Consider the following 25,691-nt stretch of genomic DNA (forward strand, 5'->3'; position numbering starts at 1 on the left):
TGCAAATTTCAGGACACCTTAATCCAGGAAGCAAATTCTGGCTCAGCACCACAGAGAGGCGAGAGTGAGTTTTAAGGTGAGAGGGGCACAGTTTAAAGAAGGCGTGGTGCAAGTTTGTTTTACACAGAGTGGTGGATGCTTGAAACGTGCTGGCTGCCTGGGATGGCGGTGGAAGTAGAAAAGATAGGAAGGTGCAGAGGAGATTAGTTTATCTTGGCATCATGTTCGGTATAGACATTGTGGGTCGATTGCCGATTCCTGTGCTGAACTGTTCTATATTCTGTGGAACAAGTCTACATTTGTGCCAATAGCAATAAAAATGGGCCACATCGGTAGCCATTACAGAGAGCACCATGCATAGAAGCATCCATTTGGACAAGAATTGATCTAACCCTTAGCATAAATCCATTCATTTATACTACAAATCCAGAGGTCCAGGATGATGATAACGTTTGTCAAAATACACATTAAGACGTTTTGAGCAGGTGGACCACATAATTTACATGTTTGATCATTTCCTGGCCATCAAATTACAAAGGACAAAAATAAAAGCAAACCCATGCATCTGACATAATGCTCTGTAACAAGTTTCTTTTTCATGGGATGTAAATATTTTTAAGTTCATTTTCTTTATTTGTTTTGGGATGGGACAGAATATCTCGTTGTATATAGTCTATGGGCATTACTCTGAAAACCGTCAGTTTTTAGTGTTTTGTTGCTTGAGACAAGGGCTTTGAACTGCTTGAGCAAGCAAGCAATTGGAGGTAATCATTCCCTGGTAAAGAATCACCAGACTAGTAAGTTGAGATACACCACCAAATACCCTTCCACACAGACGGCACTCAGTATGTGAAACAAGTTGCCAGAGGAGGTAGTTGAAGCAGATACTCCAAAAACATTGAAAACACATGTGGGCAGGTACATGGATAAGAAAGGTTTAGAGTGATATGGGCCAAACGCAGGTCGGTGGGACTGGCATAGATGGGGCATCTTGGTTAGCATGGGCTAGTTGGGCCAAAGTTGTTTCCATGCTATATGACTCTATAATTCAAATCATTGCACAGGAATAGTCTATAGAGTCACATTTGTCACATGCACTTGATATGAAGCAGAACAATTATATTCTTATTTGCCACTGCTTTGTCAGGAACAACAACAATAAACAAACAATAAATGTTCAGTTATTTTAAGTAAACTAGCGCAAAAAGCAAAGTAATGACAACCATGTCAAACATTTGAACATCATACCTGAGAGGTCTGGCTTGTGGATTTCCAGCTTCAACATAAGGATGGAGATAATCTTTTATATATAAATCAGCAGCACTGTTGGAATGGGTGCAAATAAGGATCCTAGCGATGGGAAAAGTACAAATAAAATGGTTAAAGAACATTAGGAACATGTAATCAAAATTGGATTGAAAGTTACTGAACATGATAGAGCTTAAAGACAATTGCATAAATATATATTCTACTCTTTTTCAAGTTCCTGACGATGAAATGGGAGCAAGTGTGTAAACTTCCCGAGAGTGAAGTAGCAGTCCTTTGATGGGGTCTCACTGATTCTCTCCCCATCCACAGAAGGCAGGATTGTTTCCAACTACTCTAACCTTCTGGCAACCCACCCCTTGCACATATACATATTGCTCTGGGTTCCCAGCTACTGAACAACCAGTGCCATAAATTCACATACAGAAAAGGCCAAAATCAAATGGATGGATGGAAGTGCACACATCCAGGATAAGCATGACCAATCTGAAGGATCCCCGACCCAAAACATCATGTACCCATGTCCTCCAGAGATGTTGCCTGAGTTACCCCAGCACTGTTTTTTTTAAATAAACACAAACTACTCTGGAGCAAATGATGTTCCCATTCATCTGAAGTCATTGCCCTTGCATGTAGTGCAGCAAAATGTGCACCTGTATGAGAGTGCAGAACCTGCCCAAAGTGGAAGGAATCATTTGGAACATGACTAAGTGACACTTCAGGGTAGAGTGTCAGAACCATTTTCCCAGTGTGGAAATGTCCAATACTTGAGGGCAAAGTTATGAGGTGGGGGGGAGGGTTAAAGGAGATGGGCAGGGCAAGTTTTTTTTTACACAGACTGGTGGGGACTGAGAACATATTGTCTGGGGTGGTGGTGGAGGCAGATGTGATAGTGGCATTTGAGAGGCTTTAAAGAGAGGCACATGGAATAGCAAAGAATAGAGGTACATGGATCATGTACAGGCAGATGAGATCAGTTTAGCTTGGCATTATGTTCGGCACAGACATTGTGGACTGAAGAGCCCATTCCTGTGTGGTACTGTTCTATGTCATATGACACTCATCTGAAATCATTCGACTGGTGGGTGAATATGAACTCATCTTGAATTCATATTGTAAGCAAAGATTTTTCCACTGCATCATACATTTTAGGGGACGAACATCTGGGCGGTATCCTGGAAATGGGAGAAGTTATGCCAACTCAATAGGTGGGAAGACAGCTGCAGTTAGTCACTGGGCTGTAGCCACTCCAGTGCATGCATAGGCCCATAATCACTGTAGACCACTTGTGGTTGCTCAATGTCATCCGCTGTAGCAAGAACTGTAAATTTACATCTGAAATTTTGCCTGGCATTTTTGTACCAAAGCAACAACTACAGAAACATGCCCCAAAAATACAGATACGCAATCAAAAACCAACAAAACTGCACAAGCTGAAAACCTGAAATAATAAAAAAGTTCTGGAGACACTCAGGTCAGGCAACTGCTGTGACGAGAAATACAGAGAACACAGACTTCAGGTCCATGATGTTTGGTCCGAGCAAGTTGCGTTGCAAGGTTAATAACTACAAAAACATGAACGCTTGCGCTCTCCACTGACCCTGTCTGATAGGCTGCTGAGTATTTCCAGAGGAATATCACAAGGTACAAAGAATAAACTTTTGCACATGAAAATAAAAATCAGACTGTTAAATCTGATTTAAGCTAAGAGCATGGAAACAACAGAGCGAGTAAACAAACTACCTACAGTACACTCAGATGGCAACGGGAAGCAATAACATTCTTTATCGTTCTTGACAAGATTAATTTCTCAGTGGCCTTCAGGAAAAGGGACATATGGATGCCCAAACTGGCAAGTTGTTTTGGCTACATTTATTCTAGCCTACAGCAAAGCCATCTGTTGGTGCCCATTTCTGTCTAACTTCCAGCCACATTTCAAAATGGTGCCTTTGGATTGTGTCAAACACCAACACATTGAAATTATGTTCTGCATGTTAAATACACAGTACAGATTTATAACATGGGTAAAATTTATTATACCAACTTCCAATTGATTTTGTTCCCTCAAAGGATTGTCATAAACACCTTAAATTGAGTCTGCAATATCCAATTTGAGTCTGGGTTAGCAGCTGTCAATATATCTCACATTCATTGCAAAATGCTCTCAGGCAGGAAGGCATAATAGCCAATGGCTAACTTTAAACAGCTCTCCTGAATGATTGTGAGATGCCTGAAAATGCATTCACATGCAACGTCTTGGTATATTTCTGAAACTTATGGGAATTTCCCCAACCCTGGGTGAAAGACTGTGCATTCACCCTATTTATTGCCTTCATGATTTAATATACCTCTATAAGATCACCCCTCAGCCTCCTTCGCTCCAAGGAATAAAGTCTGAATTTGCCCATCCTTTCCTTATTGCTCAAACCATTGGGACATGACCACATCCTCATCCAATAAAATTATTTGTTTAACAAAAAGGAAGATAAAGTTTAACAATTGCATTGGAAAGCTCACCTCGTGTCCTGTTGTTTTAGTATGTGTTTGACTGCCTGTGCCAGTGTGAATGTTTTCCCCGTTCCATAGGGTCCAATGATGAGAACAGGCGGAAGGTGGATGGAAAGCGGAGTTGTGATTGCCAGAATAGCCTCCTTCTGTTTTGTATTCAGCCGGGGATCCAACTGCTCGTCCCATTGTCTACTCCAGTAGGATAAAACAAAACAACTATTTGCAACTCATGATACTCTTGAGGCGGAAATGTTAGGATATAAATTTTTCAATAAAGTATATTATACCTAAAATTTACAACATCCAAATGATGTTGTAGAGGTATTGCCCATCTGGAAAACAAACCCAAAAGGTAAAAACTGTGGCAACTGAGGAAAGTCAGTGGCATGACACATTGACTCATCCTCTTTCATTGTTTTACAAATGCTCAATTTAGTATGTTGCACAGACTAATGAAATATGGATTCACAAAAAACAGGACAAAAGTGAACCTCAAATCCTTCTGGAAAGGCGTTCAAAATTTTATGGTAAATAGGGATGCAAAGGAGGACCATTAATGCATGGGCAAGAAACACCACATCAAATATTCTCCATTTGTAAAGGGCTAGCTGAACATTTCCCATTAAGCTAAATATCCACAACGTTAGCCAGCTTGCCAAGTACAATGATTCTATTAACAGTGCATAATTAGCAAGTGTACCGCTCTTTCAGCACGGCAACCAGAGGGCAGGCAAGTCTATCATAAAATATGTTTATCATTTTATTTGGAGTTAAATCAGAAGATATGTAATGCACAAAATCTGAATGACTATTTGCAAAAGGAAATTACACACAATATGTTGACACATCTGTAAAGAAAAATCTCTTCTGGAGTTAGGAACACAATCACATGATTTTGTGCTTCATGTAAAAACTAAAAATAAAACTTCCTAATTTCAGTCTATGTAAATCAGTTACATGCTGTTAATCTCACATGAATTATTGCTCCCCATCAACAGATTAACTACCCATAACTGTATTATGTGTGATAAATATACATGAATGCAAATTTTCCAACCTGCGTTTCCCACTCTGACAGAATGGTCAATCCAACCTTATGTTTTTGAAAAGGCAGCTGAAGGAGGCCTATGAAGTGCCCAAATCTATATGTCAGCTTTAATAAAGCCATCTGCGGTGTGCGGCATGACTGATGCAATATTAATGCCACATTCTCAACTGTCAGCTTGTTGGCACACCATACCTGATAGGGCTCCAGGGAATTGTGGGAAACATGCAGACATCTGGAAAGAGAATACTGTTGTCCTTGATTCTGTCCAGGGCATAATGCATTTCACAGAGGGGCAAGCGATTGAGTTGAAATTGAAGTTCAACCTACGGATTAATACAGCACTTGTCAGTGATTCGAAAATAAGTTCAATAGAAAGATAACAATCTAGGTAATGTTCAGTACACTAGAAAAGACACAAAGCGCTGGAGTAACTCAGCAGGACAGGCAGCATCTCAGGAGAACACGGACAGCGACATTTCATGTCGGGACCCTTCTGAGTAATCCGCTGAGTTACTCCAGCACGCTGTGCCTCTTTTTGTAAAGCAGCGTCTGCAGTTTTCAGGTCTTCAGTATACTCGTGTGGTGTTAACAGAGATAGAGGTAAGGACTTCATATAGAATAGATTTGCATGCATTTCACTTTTAAATGTTTGAATTGCTAAAAGTGTTTTATTTGTACTTCAAGAACTTCAAAAATCAGTTCAAGAAATGTTTGTTTCAAAGTGCCTTTCGGTATGGAACGGTTTCAGCAGTCGGCCCGATGAATATATGATGAAAAGAGTAGCAAGTATGAAATGACAGAGATGTTCTCTCTGAGCAGCTTCCCATCAGCTGGGGAATCTGCATATTTCTAGAGCACTCAATATCAGCACCAAGAAGCGGTGTAATTATCATTGGCACCTAAAAACGAGTAACTGAAATTAATTTTCGAAACAACTTTATGCTAAAAAGCAGGAACAAATTCCCAAACCTAATTTAAGATAATATTTGGAAGGAGATACAAGGAACTGCAAAGGCTGGTTAACAAAAAAAGAAACCAACATTGCACTAATTCAGTGGTTAGGAGAACATGGGTCGGTGATGTTTCGCCAATTTCTTTTGGAGGAAGATTTTGCAAGGTTATTGGTGTTTTCACTTGCGTAGTGAAAGATTACAACCTTCACGTGGTCCGCCCTGATTCGACGAATGCAATCAACCCGGCGTGCACAATCAAATAAGATCAAATAGAACAAGTTGTCCTCCAACTTTAGGCTGTTCACGCCATACGCAAGAAGAAGAAGACTAGCGTGGACAACAACTCTACAGCCACCACTGACTGCTAAGCACTCTATGAAGGCAGTGCAACCTGTTATGCATATTTCCTCATATTTCCATAGGTGTGTGTGACTTCACGGTTGTCCAAATTTCCTTTATTCAAGGGTGCTTCTGAATGGTGAGGATCAGCACTGTTTATGTCAGTTAACCCTTAAACCTGTTTCTTCCTTTGCCCTATGTCCAAACATTAGTGAGAACAGAGGCCAATTTTCCTTTCTCTAAACCAGAAACAATGACGTTTATCTTACTGTGCACAAAAGCAAAATGTTACAAATGATGGAAGGCCAAAATAAAGTGCCTTAGGTACTCAGGTGAGACACCAGCTGTTAACATGAAGGTGTTAATGTTTCAGGGACATAACAACCATTAGACGGGTGCTAATACATCATCAAACTGATATATTAACTGCCCACTCGCCACAGATTATCTCTAACCTACGTTCAAGCATTCTCTGTTTTCATTTTGGAAGGTCATTCAAGGTGACCACCAAAAACTGTTCAAATCTAGTCTGTACAGCTCAGCGACTTATTTTCATAATTAGCTGAACCATCAACAAGTAGCAAAAACACAGAATGCTGGAAGGGAAAGTTGCATCTTTGGAGGCGGAAAGTGTTGGGCAATGTTTCGGGCTGATGCCTTGCATTCGGATCGAGTGAAGAGGAAAATGTGTCTGACAGCTGGAATCAGATGGAGAGGGGATGATGGGCAGATGGACCATGAAGGGGGGTTGGTGAACAAAGAGATAAGAAAATTAAGTGGAAGTGAGCGGGGAAGAGGAGAGCTCCAAGATTAAGTTACCTGAAATTGGAAAATCCATTGTTTACATCATATGGTTGTAATCTACCAAAGCAGAATATGATATGTTCTTCCAATTGCCTTTCCATACTTATGAGAGGGCCAAGAATAGGGAGGTTGATATGAGAGTGGGAGGAAGATTTAAAAATGACAAAGAACCAGATGTTCAAGATGGCCATTACGGACAGAGCACAAGTGTTTCACAAAATGATTGCCAAGTCTACTATTGGTTTAACCAAGTGTGAAATCTGAAGAACGGTCCCAACTTAAAAATTCACATACCCATGTTCTCCAGAGATGCAGACCCACTGAATTACTCCAAATATTCAAAGAATTAACAGATAAATCTTTCCATAGATAATCGCTTTATTTACAGATACACACAGGTATTTTTAAAGGAGACTTAAGTTGGTAATGCAACTAGCAAACTAAAAGGTGTAATTAGCTCTTCCACTCAACTATTTCTAATCATGTTTGAATTGAGCAGCTAACATAACACAGTTTTTTTTTAAACGCCATTATTCAAATGGTGCTGAATTACTAAATTGGGCAGACATCCTGGAACATCAGACTCCACAGCAAGAAGTTTTTAGCACAGGAGCCACAATGCCTCATTAGAGTTATACAGGGCCTTTACGAGACACCTGGAGTACTACATGCAATTTTAGTCTCATTATCTAAGACAGGAGAAATGTGCCATTGAGTGATTGCAGACCAATTACTGGAATGGCAGAAATGCCATACGACAACAGATTAGGTCGAGCACCTTTCTATACAGTCGAGCTCAGAAGAATGAGAGGGAATCTATTTGAAATTTCAACATTTTAATCACAGATCGACAGATTGAATTTAGGAAGGAAGTTTTGCTTGGCAGGGTGTACAGAACCAGAAGTCAGTCTCAAGATATAAAGACAGGGCTCAGATTAGAAGATATTCTTTCACTCTTACAGTGGTGAACCTGTGGATTTTCTAAGGAGGAAGGCTGTAGAGGTCAAGCTGCCAAACGCATTTAACGAGATTGATACATTTCTGGGCACAAAGTGCATTACAGTAATGGGGAGAGAGCAGGAATATGCTATTGAGATAGTCAGCCGTGATTATTTTGAATGATGGAAAGATTCAATGCACAACTTGTCCATGCCTACATCTAATTTTCTTTGTTTCTATATTTCTAGCATCACAACAACCATTCTATGATGAGGTGCTCCAGTTTAAAAATTATAAAATAAGCGCAAATGAGGCAGATAAACAAATTACCTGCATCTCTCGATCTGCTCGAAGCTTCAGCTCCTCGCAACATTCCTTGGTCAGTCTCAAATAAATGCATTCCTTTGTTTTTTCTTCAATCGCAGCTTCATAAACCTTCTCTTTGGTCCCCTGGATTTGCATGGATCTCTCTTTAGTTATTGGCAACAGCAGGACAGAATTGACTTTGGTCATTACTAATCGTCCAGCCAAAGTTTCTTCTGACAGAGTTTCTGTGAGTTTGAAGCGAGCAAACAGTTGTCCACTCTGAGCATATTTAGCACCGCCTGAAACACCAGTGAGCATGAAGTTCGCTACCAGATATAAATTTACTTTAATGTTGAACCTGCAAATTAGACAGAGATCCTTCATTAAAATCTGGTGTTTTTCAAGTATTCATACAATGCCACAACAACTCTGATGTTCAGAAATAATCAGTCCATTAACGCTATACATTATAAATGATTGCAGGTGCTGCAAATATCAATAAGAAATGGAAAATACTCAGAAGTGGGTAGAATCTATAGAGTGAGTAAAAAAAGTACGGTGCAAGGTTGACGATCCTTCATTAATAATGAAAGCCCACTAACATGAAGGGTCAATCTTGTCTCTCTCTCTCTCTCTGTAGATGTTTCCTCTACTCCTCAGCTTCTCACCACACACACTTTTTAATATCGGTAATTTCATTCTTAAGGAAATTGATCAAATGGATGCATTTAAAATAGTTACAATTAGCAATTAGTTAATAGTTGACAATTTGCTGAAGTGTTTATTGTTTGCAAGGCGCAATCACTCACTACCTTTTGCTTCCTTTACCCACACCATTCTATCTGCACTTCACCACCCTCACAGCGGTACCCACTAATTCCAAGTCATTTGGCATCGCAAGGCAACCAAAGACATCAATGGGAATCATCTTCAACCAAATCTGCTCGAGCTCAAGATCAAAGACTGAAGTAGAGGTCAAGAAAATAAACAAACCAGAGGAAAATCACTATTTTTTTAGGCTGCGTATTAGGAGATTAGTCAATGTGCTGAGGCAATGAGCTAGTGTTGTAGAGACGGTTCTGGCAAGGGAAATGGAAAATGGGCAGCTAACCATAGGAATAGCACTGAATTCCTACAGGGGAAAAAAGGATTGTGGCATGAAAAGAGAAGGTTTATGTGAAATTGGAACTCACAAGTTTGTTAGAAATTGGTACAAGATATTCAGTGCAGGGGCAATTGTTTCACAGCAGAGGTATTGAACATAAAAAGCATTAATAAGTAGAGAAGCTAAGGGTGGTATCAGAATCAGAATCAGACTTTATTGTGTGGCAATAAAATTATTTCTATTCTATATTCTATTCGCCAAGTATGTTTTGCAACATACAACAGGATCAAAGGAAAACCTGCACTATAACAAACATGTGTCATGTATCTATACACTGTAAATGAATCGATTATAATCATGTGTTGTCTTTCTGCTGACTGATTAGCACGCAACAAAAGTTTTTCACTGTACCTCGGTACATGTGACAATTAACTAAACTGAAACAGAAACAAATTAAATCAAGATAAAATTATGGGGAAGGGGTATTTCAGATTGGAGAAAAAAAACTGGAAGAAATAAATGCAATTATATTAGATAGGTAAAATTAGATTCACTAGAACTAATAGAAACCCGGCCCTAAACTGGACTGGAATCTTCCAGCGTTAACATTTTTTAAAATGTAGACAAAAGACTACAAAGCAGAAATATTGATAGAGCAGGAAATGCATGCAGCACAGTGGAGGGATACAAATAAAATAAAGGCTTGGAACAGGATCAGTGTGCTCAGAATTTGAAGATGAGGATTATCACATTTGTGGGGTTGCACTGAAGACATGCTTAGAGGTGAATTGAGGGGAATGTCTGTAGAGATATCAGGAGTAACTGATTCATCTGAGCAATGGAGGAAGAATTTTCAGAATCTGTACAGCACTCTTTCCTTAAATCATCGTCTAACCTCTGCTTCTAAACTTATTCAATTCATTGAATGCTCTAACCTAAAATTTCCACTTTTATATTTCTCCAGTGATGCTGCCTGACCTGTGGAGTTAATCCAACACTTTGTGTCTTTCTTTTATAAACCAGCACCTGCAGTTCTTTGCATCCAAATTGCTGGAGGAACCGAGTGGGTTAGGAAACATCTGTGGAAGGAAATGGACAAAGTTTGGGCTCATCAGCCTGAAGAAGGTACCCAACCAGAAACATTGCCTCTATTTTAACCTCCACAGATGCAGCCTGACCACCAAGTTCCACCAATAATTAGTTTAACTCGGGAATGGAGACAGTTATACACCAAATAATGAGAAGAATGAGAAACATCAAGGGCAGCACGTTAAATGTTGTAGATTGAGCCGAGTTGGATGCAAAGAATAAGTGGAACATAGGATTATAAATGAGCAGAGAGATGTTGTTTTAAACAAATGCATTATAATGATATAAGAATTTTACAAGAGATTGTTTTGCTTGGCCAACTGAATCTGTGGAATTCACAGATTGTGAATCTGTGGAATTATGTGTCACAGAAAACAGTGGAGGCCAATTCACTGGATATTTTCAAGAGAGAGTTAGATTTAGCTCTAAGGGCTGAAGGAATCAAGGGATATGGGGGAAAAGCAGGAACGGGGTACAGATTTTGGATAATCAGCCGTGCTGGCTCAAAGGGTCGAATAGCCTATTCCTCCACCTATTTTTCTATGTTTCTATGAATCAAAGGTGAAGCAGAAATATTTCTCAAAAGATTAAGAGTCCTTGCATCTCTCTTGCTCAAAAAACAATAGAAGCAGAGTCATGGAATAGTTTTAAGACAGATAAATAGATTCGTCAAAAGCAGGGGATGGTGAAAGGTTACTGTAAGTAAATATGAAAGGAGAACCAAGGAAAGAATCAGATCAGCCATGATCTGATTATATAGGAGAGCAGATCCAAATTTGCAGAATATTCAAAATCCAATATAAACCTATTTATGCTCAAGATTCCAGAATCTGTTGTCTCTTGTTTCTCAAGATTATCTTTGATGCTTTGAAAGGTTAGCCTTGGTTAAAACCTGTAATAGCCCATCTTGCAGTCTAACCTCCTGATGATCAGGCATCCGACAGTGTGATTCAGGATGATTACAAATAAATTCACTATGTGTTGGAGCGGCAATGTTTCAAAACACAGTGTTTCAAAAAACCTTTCGAAAACCACCCTCTATCAGTTGGTTGGATAATGTCCAACGTGAAATGAGATTTTGTAGCTGAGTGGGACTGCATGGTGGCGCAGCAGTAGAGTTGCTGCCTTACAGCTACTACAGGGCCAGATACACAGGTTCGATCCTGGCTACAGGTGCCTGTCTGTACGGAGTTTGTATGTTCACCATGTGACCTGCGTGAGATTTCTCCGAGAGCTTTGGTTTCCTCGCACAGTCCAAAGACAGACAGGTTAGGTTAATTGGCTTATTATAAATGTAAAAATTGTCCCTGGTGTAGGATAGTGATAATGTGCGAGGATCGCTGGTTGGTACGGACTCGGAGCCAATGGGCCTGTTTCCGCATTGTATCTCTAAACTAAACTAAAACACAACGGCTCAAATGTCTGCACAAATATATGCGAACTTTGCGATCACACTTATGCTAACATGTTTGATAAAAGGTTAGGAAATCATCAGTATCACAGCCATTGACTGGAACACTAAGAAACTGGTAGCTTTCTAATTGAATCCAGACATTAATCAATGATTGACTTCAGAAACTTATTGCCTATTCACCTTGCTATCATTTCACTCTCAGCATCATGAAGGTGATACAGAAATCTGAAAACTATGATCTCCAGATTCAAGAATAGTTTCTTCTCAGTAACCATCAGGCTCTTGAACACTACACAATATTAACATCAACTATGAACTTCGATGCACTGTCTTTGGTTCCACAAAGGACTTTGGTTCTTTTTTTTGCAAAAGTATTGTGGTTATTATTTTTTTATTTTTTATTTATTATATATTATCTGTGTGTATTGTGTTTACAAGCCTGTTAAGTGACTACAAGAAAGAATGTAGACAAAAATGCTGGAGAAACTCAGCGGGTGAGGCAGCATCTATGGAGTGAAGGAAATAGGTGACGTTTCGGGTCTGCAGTTCCTTCTTAAACGAGAAAGAATGTAATTGTTCTGTTGTTGGTACTTTTTGACAATTAAACAGTCGAGAATCTATTTACAAAGAACTGAGCCTCAGAGCCTGCCCTAGAGTAAGAACAGAATGAGGTCGTACAGTGTCCCGATCATTTCACCAGTTTCACAATGCAGCTGTGCCACCTGCTGGTGCTAACATTGTTATTCAAGGCAGCGAACACATCACATCAACTACTCCCAAAACATTTAGATATGTTGCCTGATGCCAGTCACTTCAGTCTTTGAAGATAGCAAGCCAAAACCTGGGGATAATATCCAAATTAGCATGGTATTTAGCTCAAGTATTAAAGGATGCATAAAAGTAGCCAAAATGTGTAGGAAAGAACTTCATGCTGGTTTAAATCGAAGATAGACACAAAATGCTGGAGTAACTCAGCAGAAATCTCTGGAGAGAAGGTATGGGTGACGTTTCGGGTCGAGACCCTTCTTCAGACTGATTGACCCATTCCTTCTCTCCAGAGATGCTGCCTGACCCGCTGAGTTACTCCAGCATTTTTGTGTCTATCTTGCATAAAAAGAGATGCATTTAAAGCAGACTAGGTATACTGTAAAGCTGGTGGGAGAGGTTAAAAAAAATATCTGAATGAATTCATCTCAGAATTTTTAGTGTATCATGTTGTGAATAGAAAATATAAATAATTCTACTCTGAATGAAAGTTATTTCTGATTTGATGGAGAGCACAAACTTGAAGATTACATATTTGGAGAACATTAAAAGCAGCAAGGTTGATAATGTTCCAGCAAATGAAAATTAATAATTTCCTAATTTATTTTGGAGCAGAATGATGAACTTTTTAAACCCTTGAATGTGATATGCTAGGGCAACTTGAGATCAAGATGAATAAATACCCAGGCACAGAAGAAATCTATCCCAGGTTATTGAGAGAGGCAAGAGAGGCGATTGGGGGCTTGACGAAGATCCAGCCTGACCACCCGAGTGATTCCAGCATTTCCTGCTTTTATTTCAGTCTAGCTTGGGAGCTGGATTGACTTCTGCTCGCACGGAAGACAAATCCACACAGAGACTGAATGGACAAAATGCCGTGCAAATTATGTACGTTTCTTTCATTTTAGTGAAAAATTAACCATATTACTCCCTAATTCATTCATGTTTTACATGTGTTGACACATGCCTTCAACGGAAGGGTAAAAATAATATTCTGCTACCAAACACATTGCCAGTGCCTCTTTATTTTTGTTTGATTATCATCCCTGGCTCAGTTGCTGACTCCATGAGTCAGATGTTTATAATTCAAGTTCCATTCCAGATAGAATAAAGAACAAAGGTACACAAAAATGCTGGAGAAACTCAGCGGGTGCAGCAGCATCTATGGAGCGAAGGAAATAGGCGACGTTTCGGGCCGAAACCCTTCTTCAGACTGATGGGGGATGGGGGGGAGAAGGAAGGAAAAAGGGAGGAGGAGGAGCCCGAGGGCGGGGGGGATGGGAGGAGACAGCTCGAGGGTTAAGGAAGGGGAGGAGACAGCAAGGGCTAGCAAAACTGGGAGAATTCAACGTTCATGCCATCCGGACGCAAGCAACCCAGGCGGAATATGAGGTGCTGTTCCTCCAATTTCCGGTGTTGCTCACTCTGGCAATGGAGGAGACCCAGGACAGAGAGGTCGGATTGGGAATGGGAGGGGGAGTTGAAGTGTTGAGCCACCAGGAGTTCAGGTAGGTTATTGCGGACTGAGCGGAGGTGTTCGGCGAAACGATCGCCCAACCTCCGCTTAGTCTCCCCGATGTAAATCAGCTGACATCTAGAGCAGCGGATGCAGTAGATGAGGTTGGAGGAGATACAGGTGAACCTTTGTCGCACCTGGAACGACTGCTTGGGTCCTTGAATGGAGTCGAGGGGGGAGGTGAAGGGACAGGTGTTGCATTTCTTGCGGTTGCAACGGAAAGTGCCCGGGGAGGGGGTGGTACTGTACCCGACAAAGAGGCAGGCGTAGCTGGGGCCCATGCGTGTGCCAATAGCTACGCCTTGTGTTTGGAGGAAATGGGAGGAGTCAAACGTAAAGTTGTTGAGGGTGAGGACCAACTCCGCTAGGCGGAGGAGGGTGTCAGTGGCTGGCACCAAAGAATAAAGAACAAAGTCTTGGCTTATGTTTAGCTTAAATTCCGAGGTCATAAAGTTTAATTGCAAACAAAAAGTGAAAATCCTGGGGAAAGAGACGGATGAATGTTGTTCTTAAATGCCTGTAACTATCATTCTCATCACATCCATTTATATCTCACACTTCTTTACACAAAAAATATCTTTCATGGTCAAGTTGGGAAAAGGGGAAGTACAAGGGGATCTGGGGATCCTTGTTCATCAGTCACAGAAAGTAAGCATGCAGGTACAGCAGGCGAAAGAAAGTGAAGAAAACGAATGGCACGTTGGCCTTCATAACAAGAGGAGTTGAGTATAGAAGCAAAGAGGTCCTTCTGCAGTTGTACAGGGGCCAAGTGAGACCACACCTGGAGTATTGTGTGCAGTCTTGGTCTCCAAATTTGAGGAAGGACATTCTTGCTATTGAGGGAGTGCAGCGTCGGTTCACAAGGTTAATTTCCGGGATGGCGGGACTGTCATAAGTATGGAGCGGCTGGGCTTGGATACTCTGGAATTTAGAAGGATGAGAGGAGTCAGGGAACATGGGGAGAAGGCAGGAACGGGGTACTGATTGTGGATGATCAGCCATGATCACATTGAATGGTTCGAAGGGCCGAATGGCCTAGACCTGCACCTATTGTCTTTTGTCTATATAAGCCAAAAAAAACTGTTCGTTCACTGCCTAAATTCTTTAATATACCACTTAAGCAAATACATTATTGCTCTAATGATCTTGATATTCCATGTGGCATTTTAATCTATTAGATCATTAGTTACAACATTAGATTTCCAGACAGTGGCAACTCTCAAGCAATTAATGATTTATAGATTGCTTGAATCATCAGCTTTGGGACACAAAACAAATAGACAAATAACAAGGACTGCAATATTTACACTGGACCACAGTTTATAAACATATGCTCTTGCACAATGTTTAAATTGTTGTATTGAAGTCGAACACCTCAGTTCCCAGTGTTAAATCTGTAGCAGTAAATGTATTTGGGCATTAGTTGTCATTAACTTTGTTACATGCCATAATCTTTCTTGGAATAATTTGCTGGAAAAATATCGGATTTTTGTCTTGCAAGAAACTGTTCTACATAGACAACAAATCCAATTGAGATGCATTCCTAACCAGGTACTAAATCAAACATGTCAATAGCAAACCCACTGGTGCTTTGGGAAGTTCAGGCAAAATAAAATCACAAATCTCCGTCATCACAATTCTGAAGCTTATCCATAGTTGCTCACCTGCATACACTCCATAAATTCTTTTTTTTATTTATTTTTTATTTTTTTATTTATTTATTAGAAGTAGACATATTATAAAATGTAGTTACATATTATAGTAAAAAAAAAATTTCATATACATCAGTCATACATTATTAAAATTTTCCATTATCAATTACTTCTGCTTCGAGTGTTTTTATTTTTTATAGAAAGAGGGAAAAAGAGAGGGTAGAAAGTTACAAATAAAAAAGAAAGCAAAAAAAAACACAACAGAAAAACAAGGGAGGTGGAATGGGTTACCTGTAATACATCAATGGAGATAGTTTCGTAGGTTAAAAAGTATAGCTTTTCATCTATTCCTGAGTTCAAGTTTCAGCTGGGTCCTCGTGCTGTGCCAATCTATCCCTTCAGATAGTTAATGAATGGAGCCCAAATTTTATGGAAAAGATCTTGTTTGTCCATTAAGACAAGTCTAATTCTTTCTAAGTATAGGGTCTCCGACATTTCCGTAATCCACATTTTAATTGTGGGGGTTGTAGGGCCTTTCCAAAATTTTAATATTAATTTTTTCCCGGTTATTATACTGTAATTGAGGAAGTTTCTTTGGTTTGTTGTGAGTGTTAAGCTTTGTTCTGATATTCCAAGTATTATTAATTTTGTGTCTGGGTCCAGTTTTGTATTAATAACTTCTGAAGTTATTTCAAAAATATCAGTCCAGAAATGTTTAAGTTTTATACAATTTGCAAATGTATGTGTTAAATTAGCCTCTAAATGTAGACATTTATCACAAATAGGAGAGATTTGTGGGAAGATTCTATTTAGTTTTATTTTAGAGAAGTGTAGTCTATGTAAGACCTTGAATTGTATTAAAGTATGTCTGGCATTTAATGAACATTGATGTATTTGTTGTAAACTTTCGTCCCACATATCTTTCGTGATAGGATGACCTATTTCATTTCCCCATTTGTATCTATATGGTTCGGTCAGTGGTACCTCGTTATTTAGTAGGGTGTTATAAATATAAGCTATTAGTTTTTCAGTATTAGGATGCTTGTTCAGACATTCATCAAGAATTTCTGATTCCCTATTCCTGTAAACTTGTGTATTAGATTTAACATAATCTCTAATTTGTAGATATCTGAAGAAATTATTTGAGTGCAGTCCATAATTCTGTTGTAACTCTTGAAATGAAAGAAAAGTACCTTTCCCATAAAGATGTCCTATATTTTTGATTCCATAATTTTTCCATTGTGTGAAACCTTTGTCCATAAAGGATGATTTGAATAAAGGATTATTTACAATGGGAAGGCAGAGTGGTATATTATTCAATTTTAAATCTTTTTTTATTTGTTTCCAAATTCGTATTCCACTATGTATTATGGGGTTTTCTTTATAGGTTTTTTTGTGCAGTTTTGTGGGGGCAAATCTGATCGGTCCAATTTCAAAAGGTAGACAGTCTTCCTTTTCCATAATTAGCCAATCTGGTTGTTGATCCATTTCTTCCAGCCAGATATTCATGTTTTTAATATGGACTGCCCAAAAATAAAATAAGAAATTTGGCAAAGCCAGACCGCCATTTATCTTTGATTTACATAAATGTGTTTTACTTATTCTATGATTCTTATAATCCCAGACAAAACTTGTAACAATGGAATCGACTTTTTTGAAAAAAGTTTTTGGGATATATATCGGAATTAATTGAAGTAGGTACAGCAGTTGCGGTAAAAAAATCATTTTTATAGCATTAATTCTCCTAAGCATGGAAATGGGGAGTGTTTTCCAGTATTGAATATTCTTATGTAGTTTATTCAATAAGGGTGGGAAATTTAGTTTAAATAAAGAGGTATATGTCTTAGTTACATAGATTCCTAAGTATTTAAATTTATCTTTAACTATTTTAAAAGGGGATTGTTGTATTGTATGTAAATTGAATTTTGTTATTGGTATGATTTCGCTTTTATTCCAATTGATCCTATATCCTGAAAACTGACCAAATTGAGTTATTAGATTTAATAGGTTTGGAATACTAGTTTCTAATTTTGTAATATATATTAGTATATAATCTGCATATAAGGAGATTTTATTCCTTGTGTCTCTAGTATTGTATCCAAATATTCCTGGATGGTTTCTAACGCTTTCTGCTAGGGGTTTGATTGCAAGAGCAAATAATAGTGGGGATAGTGAGCATCCTTGTCTACAGCCTCTAGAGAGATTAAATTTAGTTGATAACATTTTGTTTGTTAATATTCTAGCTGTTGGATTAGAATATAACAATTTAACCCATGTACAGTACTTCTCTCCTAGTTGAAATTTTCTATCACCGAAAATAAATATGGCCATTCTACCTGGTGAAATGCTTTTTCAGCATCTAACGAGATAATTGCTAGCTCTGCGTTAGGGATTCTATTGGAGTATATAATATTAAATAATCTTCTCAGATTATAAAATGAATACCGTTTGGGGATAAACCCTGTTTGGTCGGGATGTATTAATTTGCTGATCACTAAGCTCAATCTATTAGATAGAATCTTAGTTAATATTTTCTGATCAGTATTTAAGAGGGCTATAGCTCTGTATGAACCTGGGTCTTCAAGATCCTTGTCCGTTTTTGGTATAAGTATGATTGTAGATTCATTTAGAGTTTCTGGGAGTTTCTGTTGAGTATAAGCGTATTTGTACATTGTCTGTAGGCGTGGGGAAAGCAAATCATAATTTTTTTTATAAAATTCCGAATTTAGACCATCGGGTCCTGCCGACTTTCCGTTTTTTAAGGACTTTATTGATTCTTCAATGTCTTTTATCGTAATTTCAGCCCCTAGCAATTCTCTCTCTTTCTGATCTAGACCCGCAAACTTACAATTCTGTAAAAATGTTTCCATTCCCGTTGATTGTTCTGTTATTTTAGATGAATACAATTTTTGGTAGTATTGTAGAAATCTATCATTAATATCTTTAGGCAGTGTTAATGTTTCTCCCTTATCTGTTCTAATTTTGTATATTGTTTTTTCCCCGTCCAATTTGCGAAGTTGACGCGCTAATAGTTTTTGTGGTTTGTCACCAAATTCAAAATTTAATTGTTTTGTATGTTGATAAAGTTTTATAACTTGGTCTGAATAAATCTTGTTTAATTTATATTTCAATACTGCAATTTTATTGTGTTTTATCGTGGATGGTGCTGCTGCATTTTCTGTGTCTAATTGCTTTATTTCCATTTCCAGTTTCTGTTGTTTGGCCCTATTCTCTTTATTAAAAAATGATTGGGAAGAAATTAATGCTCCTCGTACAAATGCTTTAAATGTTTCCCAAAGAAGGGAGGCAGAGATTTCAGGGCTATCGTTAGCCTCAAAAAACATTTTAATCTGTTTTACTAGATATTCATTACATGACTTATCTTTTAAGATTTGGGGATTAAATCTCCATTGTGACTGTGTCTCTGCCATTCCGTTTACTTTGATCATAAATGTTAATGGGGCGTGGTCTGAGATTATGATGTTATGATATTGTGAGTTATAGGTAAATGGGATAAGTTTTGAATCTACTAAAAAATAGTCTATCCTTGAGTAAGTTTTATGTACTGGTGAGTAAAATGAATATTCTCGGCCCGATGGATTTTCAATTCTCCAAACGTCCTTAATATTACTCCATAAATTCTTAGTGTAACAAATCAAGACACTTACAACTGCTTTTAGTGGATCTAATTGTATGAAATAAATATTGAAATGATTTTTCACTATACTTCGGAAAAGCAACAAACATAGCAAAAGACCCGGTAATTCCCCCTTCTCCCCAATCCCGTCTGGCAGAAGGTAGAGAAGTTTGAAAGCAGCACCACCAGACTCAGGAACAGCTTTTCCCCTTTTGTTATCAGGCTTATTAATGGTCCTTCCATACGCGAGGGTACTGTTCGATTCACCTCTACCCCATTAGGGACATTGGTCTTTGTCTCTGGAACTGAGTATATATATATATATATATGGAACTGAATATATATATATATGGTAAATCCGATTTGTTTGAATAGCAGGTAAAACAACGTTTTTTCAAGTACCTCAGCACATTTGACAATAACCCTAAACCTGATTCCACTGGATTATGCTCCATGGTGTGATATTTAGCCATAGAGATCAAAGGAAAACACCAGATGATTTTTCACTAGGACTCCAACCCTCCCACAATGTTTAGAAACCATTTCTCTCAGCAATCTGCTGCAAAAAAAGCAGACTTCCTTCAGACTTTTCCACTTCATACAAACTGACTTCCTCTTAACAGCGTTGCCATAAAAAAAAAAGCTGCCAGACAGCTCATATCCATGGTCCATTTCTCCTTCTGCACAGCTGCTTAAAAACTTCAAAGACTTACTAACATGTGTCTCCCAATTTTTGAGACGACCAATTGAAATGATTATTTAGTTGATGGGCAACATCATTTACATCTTAGTTTAGGTCAGAGATACAGATGGAAACACGCCCTGCGGCCCACTGCCAATTGATCATCCATTCACACTAGTCCTATGTTATCTCACATTCACATCTATTCCCTACACACTAGGGGGAATTTAAAAAAAATGTTTTTTACAGAGATCAATTAACTCATCTTTGGAAAGCAGGAGGAAACCAGAGCACCTGGAGGAATCGAGAAAGTGCAAGCTCCACACTGTCAGAACCCAAGGTCAGGACTGAGCCCAGGTGTCTGGCGCTGTGAGGCATTAGCTCTACCATCTACACCACTGTGCCACACCACAGTCTTTTTATCGTATTATATCAAAGTGTCCTTTTACTTAAACTTTGCTGTGAAAATTTTTTTTTGAAAAATAGCTACCAAGGCACTTTTGACTGCTTCTACAGGACCTAACTGTATGAATTATTGAAAAAATCCTCAGGCATGGCATAAACCTGCAAAGGACATTAGTGAAAAGCAAAGTCCAATAGTTGACAGAACGCTGGCAAACTAAACATGCTATATCATCTTGCACACAGATCCAGCGTGTATGGACAAGGTGTAAACAGGAGAATTAAAGCTGAAATAACAGGAAGAAAGAAAATTAATGAAAAAAATGAGGTGCAAGTATGGTATGAGTGATTATAATCACCACTACGAGAACATATGAACGATTCTTTTCATTAGTTGAGTTTGCTTTCTTGTTTTTAATTACTGTGAAGTGTATTTAAGTTATTTTTTTCATTTAAATGTTTGTTTTTTAAATAATTTAGAATGTTTCTAGAAGAAACGCATTGCTTTGAGCAAAAACAAACTGTTAGAGAAGCTCAGTGGGTCATACATTGCCTTGACATTGACAGCTCGGAAAGCCCAAAGCGTGACTTAACTGACTCCCACAAAAGTCTTTCAGCAAATCCGTGGGCAGCAATTGTTCTGGCACCATCGGCAGTTCCTCACAGGCAACAGGTTCTGACACACTATCTTTTGACACAACAATCTACACATAGACAATTAATTTAGGGTCAAAGGAGAGGTAAGGAGTAATAATAGACTAGATAATAATAACTGAAAATTCATATTCAAAATTCAGGCTGTAAACTGTGACCGACCAAATGTCTGAGCTAGTGGAAGCATTGTGAAGAAGTACTCGCTGGAGTTTGGAAGAATGAGGGGGGACCTCATTGAAACGTACAGAATAGTGAAAGGCATGGATAGAGTGGATGGGAAGAGGATGTTTCCACTACTGGGAGAGTCTCAGACAAGAGGTCATAGCCTCAGAATTAAAGAACTTTCTTTTAGGAAGGAGATGAGAATACAGTTCTTTAGTCAGAGGGTGATGAATCTGCCAAATTCTTTACCACAGAAGGCTGTGGAGGCCAAGTCAGTGAATATTTTTAAGGCAGAGATAGATAGATAGATTCTTGATTAGTGCAGGTGCCAGAGGTTATGGTGAGAAGGCAGGAGAATGGGGTTAGGAGAGAGAGAGAGAGAGAGAGATAGATCAGCCATGATTGAATGGCGGAGTAGACAATTGGGCCGAATGGCCTAATTCTACTCCTATTCCTTATGACATTGCTCCCATGTATAAAAAGTGATTTTTATGGTGTAATCTGTGGCAAGATACAGTTCAAAGCTCATATTTTGACAGCTTGCAAACTTCCTATCAATCCTCTTGCACCTCACATTTTCTTTTTTTTCCTCTTCCTGATATTTCAGATGAATTCTCTTGTTTACATCTTGTGCCATTTAAACTTCAGCCAATCAACATAAAGACCAATATTCAAATCTGACCACACAAATACGAAGCCTTCATTCGGAAAATTTCAAACTAAGATTGAACACTGAGTACTTGAGAAGTGAATCCCTGACCTCTATATGTCTATATGGGTATATAACTCTATATGGGTATATAAGTAGCCATTTACACAGCTCAGCAAACCCTGCATGGTACTCAACGAGAAATGGGAATGGAAGCCAATCCTCTTCCTTTCCTTCACCGCCCCACTCCCTCCCATCAACTCCCTCCCCTGCCCCAAGCTAGAATATACTTAAGCCAATTGCAACATCTTTACTTCGACGCCGACTAAAATCAGCTGCGTCAAAGGACTGTGACTAAGCTTGAGGTTTTCCTGGTCAGGGCAGTTCAATATTTCATGCCACCTGTAAATGTTGAACAGTGGGTGGAAAACAATGTCCAAAGTTAAAAATTTGCCTTGCTGAGTACACAAATAGATGCTGCAGAATTTAGCACAACTTCATTTCAGCTGTAAAACACCAAAGTTGTGAGAAAGAGATAGCAAATTAAAGCCCATATATGCAATTTGAAAATAGTAATTCTTGTAGTTATCACTGATCAAGGGTTATTTACCACAGTAACATGTGGAAATACAGCAAAAAAAAAAAGCTCTGCATTGGTCAAACTAGTGAAGTTTAGAAACATTAATGTACCTTTGTAAATATTATTTCAAAAGGAAAATGCAGATCCACATTATGGTCTAAAAATGTTTCACCTTTGTCACTACCACAGAGGATCATCAGCAAAAATTACCAACAAATATACTGAGGCCCAAGTTATAGAAGGAATTAATACTTGTAACACTTAGATGCCTTTCAATTGTGTACTTACTTGCTGACTTCTTTATATTGTGCTATTTCTTCGATGTAAAGTAGGTCGTGTAATCGGGACTGATAATTAGATTTGGTCAATGATTTATCAAGCACGGATTGAGTGAAGAGCTGATCTGCAGACAAGGGAATCAGGTACCGGGTCAGGAGACTCTTCTCCAAGTCAGTAGTTTCATTTGGCTCAAATTCTACAATCGTTTTACAAGTGGAATCCCATCGCTTGGCCGTAGTGAGAAGTTGCTGCCTTGCCTGCATCAGATGTTCCAGATCTGTAAATTAAATATGCAATTACAATGAAAACATTTACTTTTTACTGAAATTGTTTCCATGTTTGTTTTAAACTTATTTTCTTTTCATAGCCTGCAGACATTTGAAGCACATTAACCAGATCTACAAAAGGCGTTAACAGGAGCGACTAGATGCCCACAGGCCGTTCCAGTTGTCAGGGAGCCAGCCGTCTATCATTTTTCCAACAGCTAGGTAGTGGCCAAGTAATAAAGTCACTGACACGGCATTACATTCATTCAGGTTTATAGTACAAGATGAATGCACACCAGTCCCTTCTACAAAGCTTCTACACATTTTTCCCTACAGGAACAAAGAAATTGTGAAATTGAAAACAAGGGCTCCATCGAGTTCACCTTTAACTTAGTGGTCACTCGATAGGATGATATTGAAACTGTTGAGTAATCATCAGCATTGATTTCTTTCAAAGGGTGTACAACGGACCTCGATATGTGCAAGATAAAACCTGTTGCTGGAATGAATTTAGCAATTTGCGTACATAGTCCCCACTCATCATGTCAAAATTTACTTGCACTCTATCAAAAACAATTATTTTGTACATTAAAATGCATTTGAATTAATTAACACAATTTGTTCCGACTTCCCACTAAGGAGCCTCTTTTATCAAACCAACCACTCTAAGAAATAACGATGCCTCAGATCGGATAAATAAATTGCTCCGCTCAATCAGTGGCCAGCTCTCCAACTTCTATTGTTCAGGATACAATGAAACAGGATTTTCTAATCCCTTCAGAATCTTAAAAATGCTATTCTCTATCAAAAGCAGCACATTCACTTCACAGAATAATTCTTAGAGTGTCATAGTCATACATCATGGAAACTGGCCCTTCTGCCCAACTTGCCCATGCCGGCCATGATGCCCCATCTACCCTAGTGCCACCCACCCGGGTTTGGCCTATTTCCATCTCAACCTTTCCTATCCATGCACCTGTCGAAATGAATTTTAAATGTTGTTATAGTATCTGCATCAACTACCTAGACACAAAATGCTCGAGTAACTCAGCGGGACAGGCAGCATCTTTGGATAGAAGGAATGGGTAGCGTTTCAGACCCAGAGATGATGCCCGTCCTGCTGAGTTACTCCAGTATTTTGCATCTATCTTCAGTGTAAACCAGCATCTGCAGATCCTTTCCACACATACCTCCTCTGGCAGCTCGTTCCATGTACCTTAGGTTCTTATAAATCTCTCTCATTTCACCTTAGACCTATGTCCTCTGGTTCTCGATTCCCCTACCCTGGGTAAAGGCTCTTTGCATTTACCCTATCTATTCCCCCCATAATATTATTCACTCTTCATCATTTAATATTTTTATCTTTTCATGTGCTCTGATTTTTCTCGGTGTAGCCTTACCATCTTATTTGCTGGTGGTGACCAGGACTCCATATGTTATAGAGATACAAAACTATTTTGGCTAAAATTGGCCACTAAATACATTTCAACATCAGTTCTCTTTACTCCAGAGAGGCATAGCAAATAAATTCTAGATTAACACGGCAGGATAGCAATGAGAAAATGCTGTGCTGTCAAAGGTGACACCTGAGGCTCCTGCTCTCCCAGGCAAATGTGTAAAATTATGGCCGTGAACACAGTTTTAAAGAATAGGTGAGTGGTATTTTGATTGATATTTATTCTTCAATTATTGTCACTAAAAAACAATTCCAGCCTTCATCTCATTGGTATTTTGTGGGATTATACTGCATGCAAATTAGTTGTTGGATCCTACACTTGCTACATTACAGCAACAATAAAACTATCAAATTACTTAATTAGCTGCAAGACATTTTGCAATGTTTACAAAACACGCACTATAAATTTCAAGGTTTTTCTTATTGCAATTTAGCATCACTGCACTAACAAATGCATTCACAATCAAACTGCCAAAACACACACAATTTCCAAGTAGAAGACACAAGATGCTGGAATAACTCAACATGTTTTGGGGAGATGCTGCCTGACTCGCTGAGTTATGCCACACTTTGTCTCTTCTTTTACAAACCAGCACCTGTAGTTCCTTGTTTCTACCATTTCAAAGTACATGGCTATATTTCCATTTAAACTAGGAATTATTTAGCATTTTGCATTTCTAAGTTGATTTTCCTTTGTATTCTGTCAACTTAATCCTTGGGTATATAAAAATATTCCTGTAACCTTTTCCAGCTTTGGTCTCTACTGCCTTCAGTATCTTCATTTCTATTAGGCTTGTGACCCAGCTCCGACAGATATTGAACAGAATAAACCTCTGCAGCATCAACAAACATTCCCCCTGGGCATCTCATCCCAGTACTGATTCCATTGGGACATATTCTATTCTAGCTGTGCTATAAAGATACAAACTCCTGTACCCAGGATGATACACTGATAAGAATAGAATAAAATACAAAAAGTAAATGGACATTTCTCAGCCTGATAAGGCCGCCGATATCATACTTCAGAGATGTTTGCTCATCAATAAATCTAGATAGTTTAGACATGGGCAGCAAGTATTTGAAAACAACAAAGTTTCTCAACACAATACAAATATGCAGCACATTTTGGCAATTGAAAAGACTTATGTAAGAATTAATTATTATTGTAAAATTGGCAATGGAGCAGAAACAGGAGATATCAAATGCTAACAGAGTATTTT

The 25,691-nt window shown here is 38.6% G+C and overlaps 1 protein-coding gene across 7 annotated transcripts in view; it reads right to left on the bottom strand.

The window, feature by feature from the left end:
* The window catches only part of helz (helicase with zinc finger), a 187,371-nt gene that overhangs the window by 109,206 nt on the left and 52,474 nt on the right, over nucleotides 1-25,691 (bottom strand). For 3 of the 7 annotated variants that reach the window (XM_033044145.1, XM_033044142.1, XM_033044143.1), the window contains 6 exons: nucleotides 22,759-23,026; nucleotides 8,188-8,521; nucleotides 5,015-5,145; nucleotides 4,062-4,106; nucleotides 3,784-3,966; nucleotides 1,249-1,350 (listed from right to left, as the gene is read on the bottom strand). In XM_033044145.1, coding sequence (XP_032900036.1) covers nucleotides 1,249-1,350; nucleotides 3,784-3,966; nucleotides 4,062-4,106; nucleotides 5,015-5,145; nucleotides 8,188-8,521; nucleotides 22,759-23,026 — 1,063 coding nt within the window. Of the gene's footprint in view, nucleotides 1-1,248; nucleotides 1,351-3,783; nucleotides 3,970-4,061; nucleotides 4,107-5,014; nucleotides 5,146-8,187; nucleotides 8,522-22,758; nucleotides 23,027-25,691 lie in introns of all 7 variants that reach the window. The other 4 variants (XM_033044146.1, XM_033044148.1, XM_033044149.1 and 1 more) reach the window with 4 other exon arrangements.

Source organism: Amblyraja radiata, chromosome 26 (assembly GCF_010909765.2).
Source record: "Amblyraja radiata isolate CabotCenter1 chromosome 26, sAmbRad1.1.pri, whole genome shotgun sequence".
In the NCBI taxonomy this organism is placed as follows: domain Eukaryota; kingdom Metazoa; phylum Chordata; class Chondrichthyes; order Rajiformes; family Rajidae; genus Amblyraja; species Amblyraja radiata.